This window comes from Cebidichthys violaceus, unplaced genomic scaffold (assembly GCF_023349555.1).
Source record: "Cebidichthys violaceus isolate CVI_PGR_0920_01 unplaced genomic scaffold, fCebVio1.0.p SCAF_5, whole genome shotgun sequence".
In the NCBI taxonomy this organism is placed as follows: Eukaryota; Metazoa; Chordata; class Actinopteri; order Perciformes; family Stichaeidae; genus Cebidichthys; species Cebidichthys violaceus.
Window position 1 is genome coordinate 12,130,042 of NW_027176705.1, and position 18,904 is coordinate 12,148,945.

At 39.7% G+C, this 18,904-nt stretch overlaps 1 protein-coding gene across 2 annotated transcripts in view; it reads left to right on the forward strand.

Moving 5' to 3' along the window:
* Window positions 1-18,904, forward strand: part of fam189a1 (family with sequence similarity 189 member A1) — an 85,701-nt gene that overhangs the window by 32,523 nt on the left and 34,274 nt on the right. For both annotated transcript variants that reach the window (XM_068731148.1, XM_068731149.1), the window contains exon 2: window positions 7,036-7,092. In XM_068731148.1, coding sequence (XP_068587249.1) covers window positions 7,036-7,092 — 57 coding nt within the window. The remainder of the gene's footprint in view (window positions 1-7,035; window positions 7,093-18,904) is intronic.

Consider the following 18,904-nt stretch of genomic DNA (forward strand, 5'->3'; position numbering starts at 1 on the left):
CTTGGAAACTGCTGATCTTTGGGTCAGTGGTTAAGGTTTGGGTAAAGGCTAGGGTCAGGCAGGCAGCGGTTAGGATAAGTCTCCAGGAAATGAATGTAAGTTTATGTAATGTCCTCAAAAGTGTCCTAAATAAAGGTGTGAGTGTGCTTGCTCAGATGAAATATTGACACCCCATTCACCAGGTCCTGTGGGTATCAAGGTGAGTGAAGAAGTGGAAGATTGACTAGAGAGTGGAACATGATGGAGAGGGAAATAGAAGTGAGAAGTCTGGCTAGTGAGTGTGTAAGTGCAGAAATGCACCGTGATTGTGTGGGCGCCGAGCGGGAGCAAGAAATATAAAGATGGAGTGTAATACAGGCAGAAATTGGCAAGGAAAAGATGGCAAAACTGGAAGAGAGAGAGCAGATATCAAGAAAATTGAAGGGAAGGAGGAGAGCTCGGTGGGGGAATGGGGAGAGCATGTTGGTGTTAAATGGAGGGTGAAGAAGGGTGAAAGGCACAGAGAGAGACCATGGAGGAATAGAGCGCTGGAGGCTATAAGTACCCTTTGTTCACACACATTTCGATGATACGCAAATCCACACCTACAGAAGCAGGCACTGTGAAAATGCAACACCACGCCCAGAGTGAAGCGTGCTGAGAAAATCAATAGGTTGCTCTTTTTTTAATCTAAATTTAATTAAATCAGGCATCTCGTTTAAAAAAACATCTGCTGTTTAGTGTGACGAAGATATAAAAGACAAACAGACAGTCTAAATCAAACGGACAGCTCAATAACAACATGGGAGTAATACGTATCAGAGGGAAGCTCAGACATCCCAGCAAGATGAGTTCAGATAGCTTGAATTGTTTCATTTCAGCCAAGGCATCAAGCTGAAGGGTAACTGGTTCCAGGTAGATGGAGCACAAAATCTAAAAGCAAATCAGTGCTAATGGAAAAACCTGGAGCATCAATAAGTCCTGAAAGACAGCCTGATGGTAATAACACAAGAAGTCCTCCAACTTAAACGACAAAATACACCGTTTGTCCATGCCATCTAGATGGACTCATGGGAGTGTTTTCTGATCTGACGCCCTCATCAGCAGGACAGCACTGTCTGTCTGTGGCTCCCAAAACCGTTACAAATCACTTCAATAAGGAACAAGAAAGGACTTGGTTATAGGTTGAGGGGGAAATCAGGGTTTGGGTTGAAATAAGTACTTAGGTAATGTTGGAAAAAACATCAGTTTTGTTTAAAATAACCACTTAGTAAGGGATCTCTTGTCATCATGGTCATAACAACCTCTTGGTTGAGGTTAGTGGATGATTGTCGTCATGGTCGAAAGAAACCCACGTTGACTCTTTTATGTGGACTTTGTCACTCTATAGTAACGTCACCTGACTTCCTCCTTTGCTGCCTTCCTGTATCACTACGGCTGCTACAGGGCTTTTTCATAGTTGTTTTTTGCATGTCAATTTTCTTGAGAGGACATGATGTTAAACGAACAGTAATTCTTGAAGGATGTTGCTCTCACAGTATACTTTTAATATTCTTTTATATCTATGGATTAGGTATTCTTACAGTAAACATTTAGCCCAATGTGTGCAAGGAGAGGCTGCAGCCCACTGTGATAGATGATTGGAAATATCTCATAGAAAACGGGTATAATGTACAGCTGCTGTCGCAATCATGGACATTTTTTTCTGTACATTATTCCTCAATGCCTTTACCTAGCTTTTCACCAGAGCACAAAGCTTTGCTGTCTTTACTCCTACTGCATGCTGTCAATGAAAATTTAATCGATACATTGTACAATTGAACAAACTTAAGGATTTGGTTAGATAGAAAGTAACCAACATGACACCAGGGCCCCGTTCCTCGTGCCTGGCTAACTGAGTTAGCCAGATCATTTTCAGGATAAGTCAGGCTTTTCGGTTCCACAAAGCAAGTTTGGCAAAATCACCATAGCAACACATTCATAAACTTGAACTTAAGTTAGCTGGATAAGCTTGCCACTCCCCCGGAAAAAAATGTCAGCTCGCTTCCTCAGAGATCCCATTGATGAAGGAGCGATATTAGTTAGATTAGCGTTTTATAGGGAGAGAGTTCTTCGAGATTGCCAAGATCCGTTATCACATCATGATGACTTCCTATACGAGCGCTATCGATTCTGCCGAAAAGGAATCATTTATTTACAAGACCTTCTCGAGCCATACATTGCGAACACCACACGCCGCAGCCGAGCATTGACCGTCTCACAGACTGGATGCATAGCCTTGCGCTTTTTTGCGAGTGGTTCATTTTTGTACAGCGTCGGCGATGCGGAGAACATCGGGAAAGCCGTTGCATGCCGTGCTGTTTGCAAAGTTTATTTGGCGCTTAAGAAACTTGTGGATGTGTTCATTACATTCCCTGGCCATGTCCGAGTAAATGCAATAAAAGAGGGCTTTTATGGAATTGCAGGTAATTGAGTTATTCAATATTTCACCATTTAATGAAAATGCATTCCTATCACTATTCATTACGGAGCTTATCATTATGCAGAGTTTCCCAATGTCATTGGCGCAGTGGACTGCATGCAGATCCCCATCAAATCGCCCTCTGGCCCAAACGAATTAGGAATTATTAGGAACTTTGGAAAATTGTCTTTGGTTTTAAAAGACACACACAATGAACATGTATAGAATCATTACACAATGATGCAGCAATATCAATTTACATCAGTGGGCTCCTCTCCTCCAACCAACACTACGGGTGGTGGCTGCAGCAATATGACTGAAGGTCCAGCCACTGCAAAATGTGACGATGGTTAACCAAATGACTAATTATGAAGGAAACTCATAGAATGAAGTGCACCTACCTTTGAGATAAGGCCTCCTCCCAGTACTGCCCACCTCTCCAGAGGAGCTGCCCCCAGCTATGCCCTCCATTATGGGCCTACCCCTATTGTGCTGGAGTGCCAGCTCCTCAGCAGAAGTAAAATCTGGAGTCTTAGGTCCTCCCCCCCGTCTTGACTCCATCAGCCCTCTTTTTGTTTGCTAAAATATGAAGGATATGACACTGACAAGCTGTTCAATACATTACCATGGCACATATTGTATTGACTCACCATTCTGAATAATGTTTTTGTGCTCAGTTTTTACTTGCTCCCATGTTTTCTTGATGGCTGGGTTGCAACTACATGGGAGTTGAAAGCACTCATAATTATATGACAGTGTTATTATTATTATTATATATATATATTATTATTATTATTATAGTATTATTACACCATAGCATACCATTATTGTAGAAAAGGATTAAGGTGGACTCATGATAAGAATAGAGAGAATCACACACAATTTCTTTTCACTGCTTCAATTGATTGAATTTCTGATTATGAATAATACATGCATACATACATACTGATCCGCCCATACACAGATTCGCACACACACCTACTTCTATATGGTAATCTACACCTACATGTATATACATATAGTACATGATACATAAGTGCATACAGAACATATATCCTCATAAGTATCTATTAATTCATATCAATTAGATACTCTTTGGGCTTGTTTTTATCTACTTATTCTGAAAGAGTTGAGATCATTATTACTCATTCGATGATGCATTCCATGAAGCATACTGCCAGCAGGCACATTTAAAGATATATAATCTGATTGATTGGGGTGATGAGGCACTTAAAATTAGCCTATACATTTTCCCAACACTTACGCATTTAACTTGTCTGCGATATTTTGCCATGCTTCTTGTCTAGCCCTCGCAGCGGTGGCGGTGTTAGATTTTACCATGATTATGGTCTTGAATTCATCATATGCGTTCATGATCATCTCCTGCTCGTCATCCGAGAAAAAAGAGGCTCTTTCTTTGACTTTATTTGCCATTGTACTGTTAGAAAATCATGGTTTCGGTGATCGACGCTTCCGCCTTTTGAAGTAGGACGGGCACGCGCAATTATCCTGATAACTGAAGTCTGGTTCGAATTAACGAGATTGTTTGAGCGTGGATCAGCCTTTGATTTTTATTTATTTATTTAAGCTGGCTAATAGGACATTTGATCGATCTTAGTTGAACCACGTACGAGGAACGGGGGGGCCCAGGTCACTGGACATGTTAGCTATAAAAGTTCGTCATACCAACTCTGAACTGGATTTCCATCGTTCGACTGAGATGAATTGCAAAACAAACTGAAGTTAGAGACATGAATTCCTCTCAGGGTTTTAATGAACTGATATTTGTGACTGTTTTAACGTGTGTGTGTGTTTGTGAGATGATTGCTTTGTGTGACTGCATTGTCCTGTTGTGATGTCTTGTGTAAATGGAGATTGTTTTCAAGTCTATCTCGTAACAGAACTATTGATCTCAGTGAGACTTCCTAAATGAATAAAGCTTCCTGTAACTAACAAGTCATATGGGAGGTGAGTCCTGAACCCATCTTCCTGTTCAGATTGTGGCTAAAGGAGCCTATTAGTCTGAGCTGTGATGTGTCACAAACAAATGATATATGTCAGTAAGTAAATAAACACAGAATTCCATGAAGTTAACACTGGAACTAAACAGTGTACTTTTAGCAGCCTATATGATCATTTGTAGCCCCAGACATCAGTCAAATGAAATGAGAAGTACGTACACAGTTTCCTGTATGGTGTATCAAGTTGTGTGAGGTGTGAGTCACACTTGTAAGAAGCTTGAGACACTTTAGAATAGCTAACCAACTGTGAAAAGAAGAAACATGGCACTTAGACACATTACAGTCCTAGAAGAGCTCACTGCGTTCTTTAGCTCTGATTTTTTTTTTCACATTCCAACAATTTTTTTGAGCTCTCCGACAAAAGCCTCAGATCGGGGGCAAATCCACGTTGGCTCGGCGCTCGCAAATCGGCAACTGTACAAAGACGAGAGCCAAGTGGTCCGCTGATGCATCACAGACACAGTCCTGACATCTAGCATGATAAATATCTGGACCTGTAGGGGGTCTGACGGTGAGATAATGAGAGCGCAAGACACAGGTTGAGGGGTTGTTCGTAACAATAGGAACTTTACTGTATGTGTTGCTTTGCAACAAAGACTAAAGTTGTTGTTGCCCCTAGGGTGTTTGGATGAATAAACATAACACATAACACAGGGATTGATCTACATAGGGGAGGTAGTAAAGTTGTGCGGAAACAGGCTATTATGTTAACATATGTGCCGACTACAACGTCACTTAGTGTGAAAACATCGACCACTTAAAGACTCCAAATTACAAAACAGCAAGTTGTGTTGTATGAACAGCACAGCGATCTGATGCCACACTACACTTCAAAAGACTTATAGTGTGAACTCAGCTTTAAGTGAGCCTGTGAGTACATAATGAGCAGTTGACAAGGATAATTCACATTCACACTGAGAAATGGGTGACATAACTGGCAGCAGATCGGCACAGAATTAAACAGGAGCAACAGCTCCCACCTGATCTGTGTATTATTCAACGTATCTTGTAGAAGATGATCTTTCAAATGTATTTACCAAAGAAACCACTGAAGAACTGAATCCCATGTTGACAGACTGTTTGTATCGTAGGACAGGTAACTGAAGGACTTTAAATAGATGCAAAAAGCAAAAGTAGTTTTAATTTTAGTTGCATTAATAACATTGAACTTACCAAAAGTAAATGAGAACATGGTCACAGCACAAAGGTGAGGTCGGAGGGAGCAAGAAACTCAGATGATCACACAGGCTATGAACAAGCCAACAGATTCTGCAAAACACTTCATTTGGAAGTAAAACAGAAAGTGAGGGCACCTGAAATGTTAGTGATAATCCCTCATTAACTTTTTGTTCACCTTCAACCTTGTACACGCTCATCTACAGAGATTATAGTATGTCAAAGCCAGGAAGTTGGTTAAACTGTGGATGTTTACAACAGACAGTTGGGTATTAATTTTGCCATGTGCCTTTGTTTACTTTTACAAAAAAGGGAGTTGAGGTGATGGGAAGGGAGTTTACATTTTCTTCAATAGTTCAGATGTTTCAACTGTACTGTCTGCTGTCATCCTTAGAGAAAGATAAACAAGTCTAGTGCCTAATTTATTCTCCTACGGCTGTGTGCCTATGCGTTCTGTGTGGGAACCCTCTTGCGCACTCCAGCCATGCATAGTACTGCGGCGAATTGTGCGTGGCATGTCATTTCTGTTTTTCGATTTGGTCCCACGGTTTTTAAATCCTTCGTCAGATGGTCTTTAAATTATTTGATAGGCGGGATACAATAGTTGCATATAAGTTTGGCCCAACACAACTTCATGGTTGGAAAGAAAATATAGAAGACTTTGATGATGAGGTTGTTGTAATGGCTCTGATCTCCAATCAAAGTTCTGCGTTGACTGGCGCGTAGTCACATTCTTTAGGATTTGTGCATCTCTGCGGTCGTCTACAAGCTCCACAAATCAAGCTTTTTCCACAGAAATACAAATCAGGCTTAAGAGTCTACAGCCATTGTAGTAGCTGTTCGAAGGCTGTACTTTAGCATTGCTTTGAGCTAAATGCTAACGTAGCATACCAAATGCTTACAATGCTAACATGCAGAAGTGTTCAAGTTTTGAACAACAATCTTAGTTTATTGTGTTAGCATGCTGACCTTTGCTAATTAGCAGTAAAGACAAAGTTCAGCTAAGGGTGATGGGAATGGTATAATGTTGGGCAAAGCAAAATTTTGACCAGATGCTGGTGCTAGATGAAAAATCAGGGAATCACCAAAGTCAGTAGCGCACATTTTCTGGGAATGCTGAATGTCTATACAAACTTTAATGGCAATCGGTTTAGACCAAACTGGTGGACCGACGTTAGCATCCCGAGCTGCTAGCACAAAAGATTTGAAATCTTTAATATCACCTGCTTTTCTTGCATCATCAAAATCATTTCCAAGAGCTCAGTAATTATCTTGTTGATTGCATTGTTATCATCATTGATAGGAATTTCTCTTCAGACATATCCATCTTTGTTTTTTCACATACTTGTCGGTATCAATCACCTCTTACACCATCTGTTTTTGGGTCTTCTCTCCCAGGTGCTGCTCTCTGGACTGATTGGAGTGGTGTCATGGAAGAGGCCGCTCTCTCTTGTGGTGAGTGTCCTTTGAACGCCCACACTTAGCTGCTAATCAGACAACTCTGAACAAAGCAATGAGGGAGATGTGATGTCGTACGGGACACATATGTACACACTGAAACAGACACTTTGTTTATTTTCTGTTACAATCACCACATACTGTATAGTTTACACACTACACCAGAATACAAATCATGACACCGCATAAGACATTTTTTCCTGCTGTATTTGATAACCTGCTATGCTGTAGCAAACGCATGCAGAACAATCATTAATTACTTACTTATTAAAATGAATCATTGATTTAATATATACAGTATCTCTAAGCCTATAAATAGACCTCAAGTTGTCATCTCAGTTTATTGATAAAATGTGACTAAAAATGTCTTAAAAACAACCTTGTGACTGGTCACACTTTAGCAGCCGTAGAAACGGTAAATCTCTGTGACCACAGTTTCAAAGTTGTGGCAAGTTCAGGTTGTGTTAAAATCCCTGGGTCACAGCTCCAGTGTTGTATGTTTTCACAGCCGCTGGGCTGGAAACTACAGGAGCAAAGTCAGCGACAAGTCTTAGCAGTTTACACTTTTCTTCTCAGTGCTCGCACAGATGAAAAATCGTTGAACTGTGTTACTAATTCAGAATAGGGTTTACCGTGTAGCTTTAGCCCACCAATCTGATGTTACACCTCTTTTAATTTATCATGGGTGAAAACAGCAAATAAGCTGGCAATGTATGCAATGTGGTCCTAAATTCTCCTTTCTACATGATTTATCAGATGTTTCTCTTCTACGAGCAGACATAACTTCTTTCATGGTTTGGTTTGGCTTTCTTTTTGTTTGAATGTTTAGACATTTCATATATATATATATACTGTGTATATATAAGTAAAAACGTTATTTCGATGGGTGTGAGCAATTATTTTTGCTACGCCCTCATACTCCCTCAAATTCCTCAAGGAATCCTGTGCCAATTAACAAGTGAAATCGACCAAAGACCATTAAGTCATTTTTAAATTCATTATCTGTATAATGTGTAAATATATGCATTATTGTTTTTGCTCACTGACAGTTCAGATATTATATTAATCTCCTCCCTACACCGGCTGCTGCTGTAAATCATATACCATTCATATTTAAAACTCAGTACAAAATTGACAATTAAGACAGTGAAGCTGTATGGAAAGTGGCCGCTGAAGTTGTTTGTTCACCTGATAAAAAAACGTTTTGTAAAGTCCTGTCAAATGGTCAAATCAAATGAAAATAATAGCCTATTTTGAATCATACATATTGCTTAAGCATGTGTGTTTTCATCAGACATGTCTCTGAGGAAGTCTGTTCAACTTCGTCTCTGCTTTGCAGACATAGGATCTACTCTCAACTAGCTTAAGAGCCTTTTATTTAGTTATTAAAGAGTGCTTTTGTCAGAAAAGTCATTAGAAATTGTAATGTTAAATTAGTTTGGAGTAAAAGTGAAGGCTTTTTACTTTTGATAAATAACCAGAAAACACGATCTTGCCCTGATCTTGCTCTGTTGCTTTACATCTGAGTGGTGAAATGTTTCTCTCCATTTCTCTCCAACATTTCCAGAGAGTCATTTTTCTGTCACAATATAGTCAGAAAACCTTTAATTGACTGTCATGTAGTGCATGTTGTAGCCCACAATCCCCAAGCCTGCATTTGCGATGTATAACATAAATCATACTATTCCCCTCCTTTGAACTACAAAGAGAGATAGAGGGGCAATGTGGTTTACTTGTGACTGAAGATGATCTCTCTCTGACTGCATATCTTTCAGTCTTTTTGTCCTTTAAAGATCAGGATTTGGGTGCAGCACAAACAAGCCCCTTCCTGATTCTATTTCATGCTCTCTTAATGCCATAAATAATCTCATCTTATTTCTACTGCTTCACCACATCATGGTTGTACCCCTCCCCTCTCACTGCATCTCACTTGTCTCGCTCCCTTTAGTTTTATCACCTTGTTTGCCTGCTACACATTTCTGCATCCCTTCACATTTCTATTCCCCTCCCCCTCCCTGTCTTTGCCTTTGTGTGATGTTACAACAGAGAAAGGGATCTGAATCATTTCTGCTCTTGTGGATCAAAGGAAAGATCCCATCATTGGAGGTGTGAGCAGAAATTGGTCACACAGTGTGCACTGTAAAATAGTTAAATCCTCTTACCTCTCTTTAAAAAGCATGAGTAATTTACCAGAATAGTGTGTGCCTGCTAGAATACAGAGATGTCAGTCAGTGGCCACTGCTTCCTGTCTGAAGAGGGGTCTAAACGGTAGTATCTGGTGTAGTTTTTGTGACTGTAGCATGTAATGTTCAGTGCTGACAGTCAAGCTTCTCCATTTCTGGCTTAGACCCATCACTGACAGGCAGGTGACTAATACACCGGCTGGATGCTTTCAGGCCTGGCAATCCTGCACCAACCCACCAGCCAACTGTGGGAGGCCATGCTCTGCATCGTGATTCGTAATAGCTGGAGTTTCTCCAAATCACTTCTCCAAACCGTTTAAGCATGTGCGTTACAGACTTGTTTTTCTTTGCTGACTTATTCAAGACTTTGATCTTGAATGATAAAAACAAGGTCTAGGGGCTAGTCCTACCATCTGGGCAGTTTAGGATTTTACTCTACTAACAAATTTAGTGCTAACGGGATAAGTTAGTTACTCAACTAGTCAGTTGACAGAGGATTTAGCTTTTTTTATTATGTTCATTCGCTTCCTTGCACAGAGTTAGATAAGAATATTGATACCACTCTCATATCTGTCCATTACATAGCGTATTTAGAGCCAGCCAGTTAGCTTCGTAAAATGATGTGGGATTTCTATTCCCTTATGTTTTGATGGGCATGTTTTATTGTTTTATGCCATTTTATAGATGGAAGGATGAATTGATTCATCAAATAACAATAATAATCTTTAGTTGCAGTTCTAAAATAATTGTTATAAAATATTGAAATACATTTTCTTCTAATTTGAATGGTCTGTCAGTATTTTAATATATTAAAAAGTGTCAGCAACACTCGTGAGATTTCTGTTATACTGAAGTATTAGAGACAGATATGAGTTATAAATAAAAAATGCGAGATAGGATTTTGGTTTTGACACAGTCAGCATATGACACTGAGTGCAATGTTTTGATGGTTGGAGACTGAATGCTTTTGAGTGGGAAAAAAACGTGTGCACCATTGTGGGGAGAAAAAATGTGTTGAATATGAAATTCCCCAAACTTTCCTTGTAAACTCCACATCAAAGATAAATTGCTATATTTTTCTCTGTGGAATGAGAAAATCCACGGTGTCCATGTTTGGAGGAAATCCTACTCTTCTACCTTATCTTGTAGTTTTTTAGCCAGTCAAGTGTGCTGCGTTAATGCTGTGGCAGGTTTACCCCGTATCACTCTGAGGCAGAAGAAAGACCAGACTACCTGCAGTCTGCTGCTGTTTGTGACTGTGATGGATTATGTGTTTAGAGAGAGACAGAAAGACATAGACAGTTAGAGGGCATTAATACCTTGTTTGCCCTGCTGGGAAACAAGACAGAGATGGTCTGCAGTGTAGAGTATTTCATCAGTGGGCCATAGGCTCAATCACCATTGTCTTACCTCCTTTGGCGATAGACAGTGACTTAACAGACATTTAATTCAATGAAAATCTTTGAGATTGCTACATTGAAGTGCAAGTATATACAGTACACACAACAAATGTCTCTACATACTTCTAAATGTGTTTAATTTACAGTTAATTATATTGTAACCTCTGCAACTCCAATGAGGCTCTTACCAGCCATACCAGAACATCATCTTCTTGATTTTCTTTGCTTTTGTACAATTTGTTCCCTCTCAAGCCGAGCATTACATGAGAAGATAGAACCAAGAGGCAATTACCTTAGCTTACCATTAAGACTAGAAGCAGGGGGAAACATTTTGCTTGGTTCTGTCCGCTGTTCAAAAATCCACATACCATACCAACAACGCTAAATTAACTTGTAATATGTTGCATCTCTTTTGTTTCATCCATACACAAACATAAATGTTAAAACAAGAGCCATGTTTATTCACATCCAGGAGTCTCAGTCTCAGGTGATTATCACAAGACTGGAGCTCAACTAGAGCTGTCATTTTTGAATCTGTGAAATGTGACCATTATAAAGTACATTTTACAATCAAATTAAATGGCAGAGGGTAAATGCAGTGTACCATACCGTTAATAGTAGTGGTGTAACGGACCACTGTCGATTCGTGATCTGTACGGATCCCCCCCTCACGGTTCGGCACGCATGTGAACCGCGGATTAATTACGGTTTAATGTCAACCATCACAGTGTGAAATAAAGTTTTATTGATGATCATTATCCGTCAATATTCAGTAAAATATGCTATCAGGTCATCGCCATTTAGTCGCCAATCTGATAATGTAATCCGTGTTTAAATTGACAGGAGAAGAGCTAGTGAGGTTAGCAGCACCGCTAACGGCCAACAAATTAAAGTTATGTTCACTTACATTATGATGCATTCAGGTTCTGTTCAGTACAAATTAGTATTGGGCAAAGGTAGCTAGCTCTAAGCAGCTTATAATACATCATTAAAACTATGAATGACAAGATTTGTTTTAATGAATAAAAATACAATCTTTTGTTTTATGAAGAAAAAAAACACTATAAATGACTATAACAAACTAAAAGCTAACATTTAGAATTTTTGATGGTTAAACTGACTTCAGAGTGCGGTTGAAATGATTATAATGGACGTTGGGCAAAAACAATAGTCTGGAGCCTTGTAGACCAGCTGTATTCAAAACAACAAAAGGATCTGGATCTGCCAATATGGATCATCAATGATCAGAAATTGGTATAGGTGGCAAAAAAGTTATATTTGCTCCCTTTTTTCTTTTGTGCTGATCCGATCTTTGAACCGATCCGTGACTCTGATCAGTGATACGATCCAAACCTAATCGTGATTTCAAACACAACCTATTGTAGCTCTGGTAGTAATTCACAGACATGAGGGTGTAATTGATCTTTCAAACTCTCTGCAAATTTCGTAAAAATGTTGAACTATTCCTTTAAGAATATAGAACCAGTTTAGTTCATGTGTATATTTGTGAGGCTGTTTCATTCAGAAAAAGAAAGCGATGTGTACACTGGAATGACCCGATACCTAGCTCTCTGGACTGAAGTGTAGCGTAGAGAGATTTAAATAATGGAGAGGCACAGCAGTCTTGAGGTGAAACGGTCACTGCACTTGTGAGGTGTCAGGCAGTGAGAGAGACTAACATGCGCAGCTACTTCACATTCATGTTTCCACAGGGATGTGAGTGCAAGTTGTCCTTTAGTGTTCTTAGCAGGGCTGTGAAGCTGAACCTTGGTCTTAATGTCAGACAGTGCTTGTCTGCACCACTGACTTTGTTTGCATGGACTGTGATTGTCGGTGTTTTTGATCAAACTATTCCAATGGCCAAAGGAACTATATTGTTGTTTATGGAACATGGAGACATATACTATTAAATATGCTGTTGTTTCTGCTTTCTGTTACATTGCTACTGGGGTTTACTCAATATGCAAATCTTTGCAAAAACATATTTTGAGCTGCACGTTTTTTTCATCATACTTTTTTATATTTACGTATTGCAGTCTGTCAGTGAATCCACCACTTTGTTCCAGACTGAAATATCTCAGCAAATACTGTAAGGTTTGCCATGACATTTGGTACAGACATTCATTGTTTCAAGAGGATGAATCCGACAGACTTTTCCTCTAGTGTCTTATTGTGAGCTTGTTAGCATGCTGACGTTAGCATTCTGCTCAAAGCTCTACTTTGAAAGCCTTAACATGTGACCAGATGTCATATGGATGTTTTGCAAAATGCTGAGAAAAATCAAATTATAATTTAATTAAGGTCTCACCTTTATTATACTTAGTCTAACTTTGATCTTGTTTAGGATAATAAGAACACACTGTTACATAGCATTTCTTATTTGCAGTATTGTTTTGATCAGTTAACTTTGGAAGATTACAGACTATGTAAATGTATGTATGTCTCTGAAGACCTACCAGCTGAGTAGAGCTTGTGGAACAAGCAGAGGAAATATTTATTTTATTATGCTCTTTATAACCCTAGAGGGTGTTTCATTTTGCTTTGCATTACAGTCAGAAAATGAATTCAAGTTCATGGCTGCTCTTGCCTTCCACTATAATGCATTAATCAGCAGAGCTACAAAGGTTTATTTCAACGCCAGCGAGTGCTCGACCTATACCGTACGCCCCGCGAATATTAAAACTGCATCTCTGCTGGGGAAATTTCTTTTCAGTGCTGGCTTCTTTTGTTCAGTATTATCAATGGAAATGAGATAATGTTGTACGTTCCCAAGAGTGTTTCAACCTGCATGTTTTCAGCTCTCATAACCCCATGGACCCCTTGAGAATACTTTAACTATTGCCATAGTCATGACCAGCACTTATTGAACTGAGAACTGCTGGCCAAAAGCAGTCCAGTATACAGTCAGAACGGGTGTGCTGTGACTCTCTGGACAACTTTATTTAGTGTAGCATCTTTCAGAGAGCAAGGTCACAACGTTCTCCAAAAGCATTATTTTTTTAACAAACATTGAAACATAAGCAACAAAAGACCACAACACAATCACGTTTTTGTTTTCAGTTAGTGCGTGGGACAACCAGTAAGCCCTGGTCAGAAGACCCAAGTGACCTACTGGTGATACAAGGATGGAGCAAGTTAGAGATATATACACGTGCCTGACCATGCAGGGCTCTATATTTGAAAACCAGAACTTTAAAATGAATCTTGAAAAATGTCTTTCTCAACGGGATGAATATAGTATAATAAATAAATAAATAAATGTCAAAATATAGATGGTTGTGATGTGAGTTATCCTGCTGGACCTGGTCAACAGCCTTGCTGTATAGTGTTCTTGACCACGGTCCAAGGATGACTTTCTGAGGCAGGTGAAAGGGGAATTGCAGTGGTATAAGTGTGAATCATCATCTCTAATAGTAAAGTGTGCAGTCAAGTGTTATGGGTTACTCCTAAAGGTATTATGATTTTCAAGGATCAAACTGTGATAATGTGTCAGAATTCTGGCAAACTTTCATCAAGTTTTATTGTAAATCAATTTTTAACTTTGCTTTTTAAAGGTACAATACAGTAAAATGAAAGTAAAGCAAAGTAAGTTTGTCTGTCCTCTGCCACGCACTGGAGCTGTGCAAGTCATAACTATATCCAAAACAATGTCTGTCATCTTATCAATTGTGACATTCTTTGGGCAAAAATGTGTGCGTTCATTAGTCTGTAAAAATAAGTGCGCTCCTAGTTATAAAATTTAGCTGCGCCATCTCCAAAAATAGTCGAAATGACTAAATGGTTGCAGCCTGTTATAGGACCCAAGACAGAACCCTGAGGCACACCAGAGAAGAGCAGTTTCAAACATGTAGGGACCAAGCAACACGGAAGAACTTCTATCTGACAGACAGGTGGAGGAGAACCGGTCTAAAGCCCTCTTAGAGACCCCCCACCCCCCCAACCTAAGCCTTTCAGAAGGATGCTGTGATCTACTGTATCAAAATCTGTTCTAAGTTACAGAAGCACCAAAACAGAGCATCCACCCACATCAGAAGATGTGAGTGACAGGTTGGACCCGGAGAATGTTTCTGGCCTGATCCGAGGGATATGCTCATCCCTCTGCTGCCTGCTCGTACATGCCTGGGAACCTCAAAACAATCATCCATGTTGGATCTTCAAAGATTAGAGGCTGTCATCATGTTCTGTCACCCCCATATTTCTGATGCCATTTATCAGTTGCCTCCTGCTGGATACATAAACATGCACATTTAGGTCATGTCCTCTGTAATTTATTTGAGTTTTATTAACCTAGTGGACATTTTACAGTAAGCGGATTTCATTATTTCTAATAGACTCTCTCAATGAAAGTTAAACTACTCATAAGCAAACCAATCGTTGTTAAAACATGTTAAAACCTTATGTACGTAAGCACAATCATGCACATTTAATCACTAAAAAGGCAGTAACACAAATGCATATGTCCTGCCAGTATAATACCAATCCAATATTTTACAAGTGTTTGCTAGAATGCAGCATTTTTAAGAATATATATCCTCTAAGTGTGCATACACAAGGGTGTTTTGTAGCTTGGAAATGTGTTGCCACCTTAATACTGCTGCAGCGTTTGTCAGGCGCCAGCTCATATAGTCACCAAGGCAACCCTGAGGCAAAGAGTTATCCACACAGGCAAACAATTTTGCTTCAAATGTGAGGCATCCCAAAATAGTGCATGGATCTCACAGTGGAACTCACATCTTGAGAAAGAAACATGGGGAGAAATACAATTGAGTTATCAGCCCTTTTTAATTCCTTTAGCATATACCAGCCTGGTCTCACCAAACTGTCTTAAGTAATTTTGGGTGTCATCATTACACATTTTTTGCTTTTCGTGAGTCATTTCATGCCACTGCAATAGACGGGCAGAGTGAGTGCTCTAGAAGTCAGATGATGTATAAAGAGTGAGAAAATTTGTGTAAGGAGGAGGTCAGGATGGATGTGTTGGACAAACAAACACTGGACTTACCCAGGAGGCCGCTGGTTCTGTCCTGTGTGGAACCAAAAGACAGCTGTTGACTTATTTATGTTGACTACTAATTTAGGTAACAACGTTATTAATTAAACCCAAACCACAATATTTTCCGGATATGCTTCTGTATATCCGTATGTAGCAAATTGGGAATGAGAACTGTGTTTAATGACATGCAAAAAGCTTAAAATGCATGACATGACACGCTGGTTATACCTGCCAGGGACTGCAGATGAAAATTAGCCTGGCTAAATCTGGCACTTTTAAATGATGGGCTCAAGTGCTCATGTTAATTAATGTGCATTGTCCCACCTTAAATAACATTAACATTCTACGCCTTCCCATGAAATCACATTTCATAAACCAATGGTGGAATGTTACTAAGTACATTTGCTCAAGTACTGTACTTAAATAGAAATTTGAGCTACATCCTGTATGGTTGGAGGGTAGTTTCATGTGTTCCAGGCATCATATTTATATATCTGTTCATCCCAGTAAACACCTTTTGTTGTGTGTTGCGCCCTCTATTTCTTTCCTATGTTTCCTGACATTTGTCCAATACTTGCAAAAATACACAAAACTAGTTTGTAATGCAATATTTTGTTTGTTTGTGCATAAGATATATAAAGAAAGGGATATTTAGTAACTGGTTCTGGAATAAACGCTGGAAGATTGTGGATATAATTGACTGGCTGTGGAGAAATATTTGGCATGTCTGTGAGTAGCGCTAGGATGGCCCTCCTGGTTGAACTTCCACGACGGCTTAATTTGACAAATGGCTGTGTGTGCACCTGTTTATCTTAGATCGGATACAAAAGGAGCGTGTGTGATTTACAGGACCATTTCAGTGACATGCGGATAGCTGGAGATTTTCTGGGGATAAATCTGAGTCCAGAGCACGTCTGTTCAGCATATCACACTGCTGCCTGCTTATAACAGACACACAGAGCTCGCACTGCATGGTCAGGAGGGTAACAGCTTCCCTCTTTGGTTTACCTACCACGGCACACGTATATAGTACATACACACACACGCTCCCCACATCTCCAAATATCTCGCTAACGATGCACACAAATCACTGACAGCACATACACATGATAACCGTAGACTTTCCATTACGATCCCATAACTACAGCAGGGCCGGCAGGACAGCGGTGAAAGGCTTTATGAGGTGCTCTCTGTGACAGTCTGTGACCCTGCCAGGCCATAAATATTAATGCAGCTGATGTGTGTGTGTGTGTGTGAGAGAGAGAGAGAGAGAGAGAGAGAGAGAGAGAGAGAGAGAGAGAGAGAGAGAGAGAGAGAGAGAGAGAGAGAGAGAGAGAGAGAGAGAGAGAGAGAGAGAGAGAGAGAGAGAGAGAGAGAGAGAGAGAGACCACAACAATAACAAATCATAACAACACAATTTCTTAGTGTCATTTTTTTTAATCATTCAATTAATGAGTTAATCAAATAAATCATTAATTGATTGATGATTAAATGATTGATTGATTAAAAGGGTGTCTGTCAGACCAGAAAAGGCGGAGACGGTACGTCTGTCCAACCCAGTCTTGCCCTCTAATAGTTGAGCATTTTTCATACAGGCCTAAATGGACAAATTAATCCTGTAATTAGGAATGAAAGTAGCCCATTAGCAGCCTCTGTTTCTCTCTCTGTGTGTGTGTGTGTGTGTGTGTGTGTGTGTGTGTGTGTGTGTGTGTGTGTGTGTGTGTGTGTGTGTGTGTGTGTGTGTGTGTGTGTGTGTGTGTGCGCTTCTGAGTTATAAGTGGTTTAACTTATTTCTTTTGGACCCTGTCTTTTGGCCCCAGAGAGACAATGTTGGACTCATCCTTAATCCTAAATCATTTTGATGTCCTTCTCCGCTTCTCATCGCTTTAAGTGAATTTAATCATTTGTGACTTATAGAAATCTTATTTAAACAAAAGTACAAGTGTGGAACGTAATGCTTGGTGTAAACAGGAGTTAGACGCAAAGTACATGATATCAGGAAGTATTTTGAAAATATATCTGGCTTGGATGTTTGTGAACATAATCAAGGGATGTTCTGTGGTTTATACACCCACCACTATCATGCCCTCTGAAGCTAGTATTAAATATTGAATTCATGAATAGCTTATAGGAAACAGAAGCACAATGAAAACGGTTTGGTTGTCTTTTGATCACAATGCTCCCACAGTGGATTATTTTTATTGGTGATGTTCATAGTATGCTGTAAACATACATGCAGAGGTGGGTGGTGACATGGCAGTGCACATGTGTGAAAACTAGTTTTGACTCATGTAGTCTTGACTATTGTGTGCAGGGGTAGAAGTGTGAATATAAATGAATCCAACTCCAACCAGCCACAAGGTAAATGTATGCACATGATGTGTCACTTACCTGCCAAAACATGTTATACACACACGGAATTCATATAGCTGAATAGAATTGATGAATGAAAAGGCATTTCTTTCTGCACATTATTATGCTATTCAGTCTAGAGCAGACATGGGCATTATATGGCCCCCGGGCCATAACCGGCCCTTTGTGTGTCGCCGATCAGCCCGCGGGATGTCAATGGGAAATTAGGAATAAAACGTAAATAAGTGTACATCATGCACAGAATACAGCTGCATTGCTTTTATTTTGAAGGCGACTGTTGCTTTTTTTTTTTTCTCAAGTTACGTATGTTAGTACATTCGTGAATGTGTGCGAGCAGCAGCGATGCAGTGCGGGCACGGACATCTGAGGCTTTGCTAGCTAAGCTACAAAAGCAACATGCTCAGAAGGTGTTGGTTCACTTTGGATCTACCTACATATGTGAACAAACATTCTCCGTGATGAAGTTTAACAAATCCAGATCCCGATCCTCTCTCACTGATGATCACCTGTCAGCTGTCCTCCACATCTCCACCTCAGACATTCAACCTGACTTCAGTGCACTCGTTCAAGCCCAACACAGTTGGGGTAGTGAGGAAGGGTTTGAAAAATTACAATGTTTAAAGTAACTAGTAACTAAAGCTGCCAGACAAATGTAGTGGAGTTAAAAGTACAATATTTCCCTCTGAGATGTAGTACAAAGTTGAACAAAATGGAAATACTCAAGTAAAGTACCTTGAATTTGTAAATAAGTACAGTACTTAAGCAAATATACTTAGTTATACTCCACCACTGATCATAATATTTCTCTTACAACTCGCAGCTTATCAAAACCATACAATGTACTGCTTTTTATAAAGAGG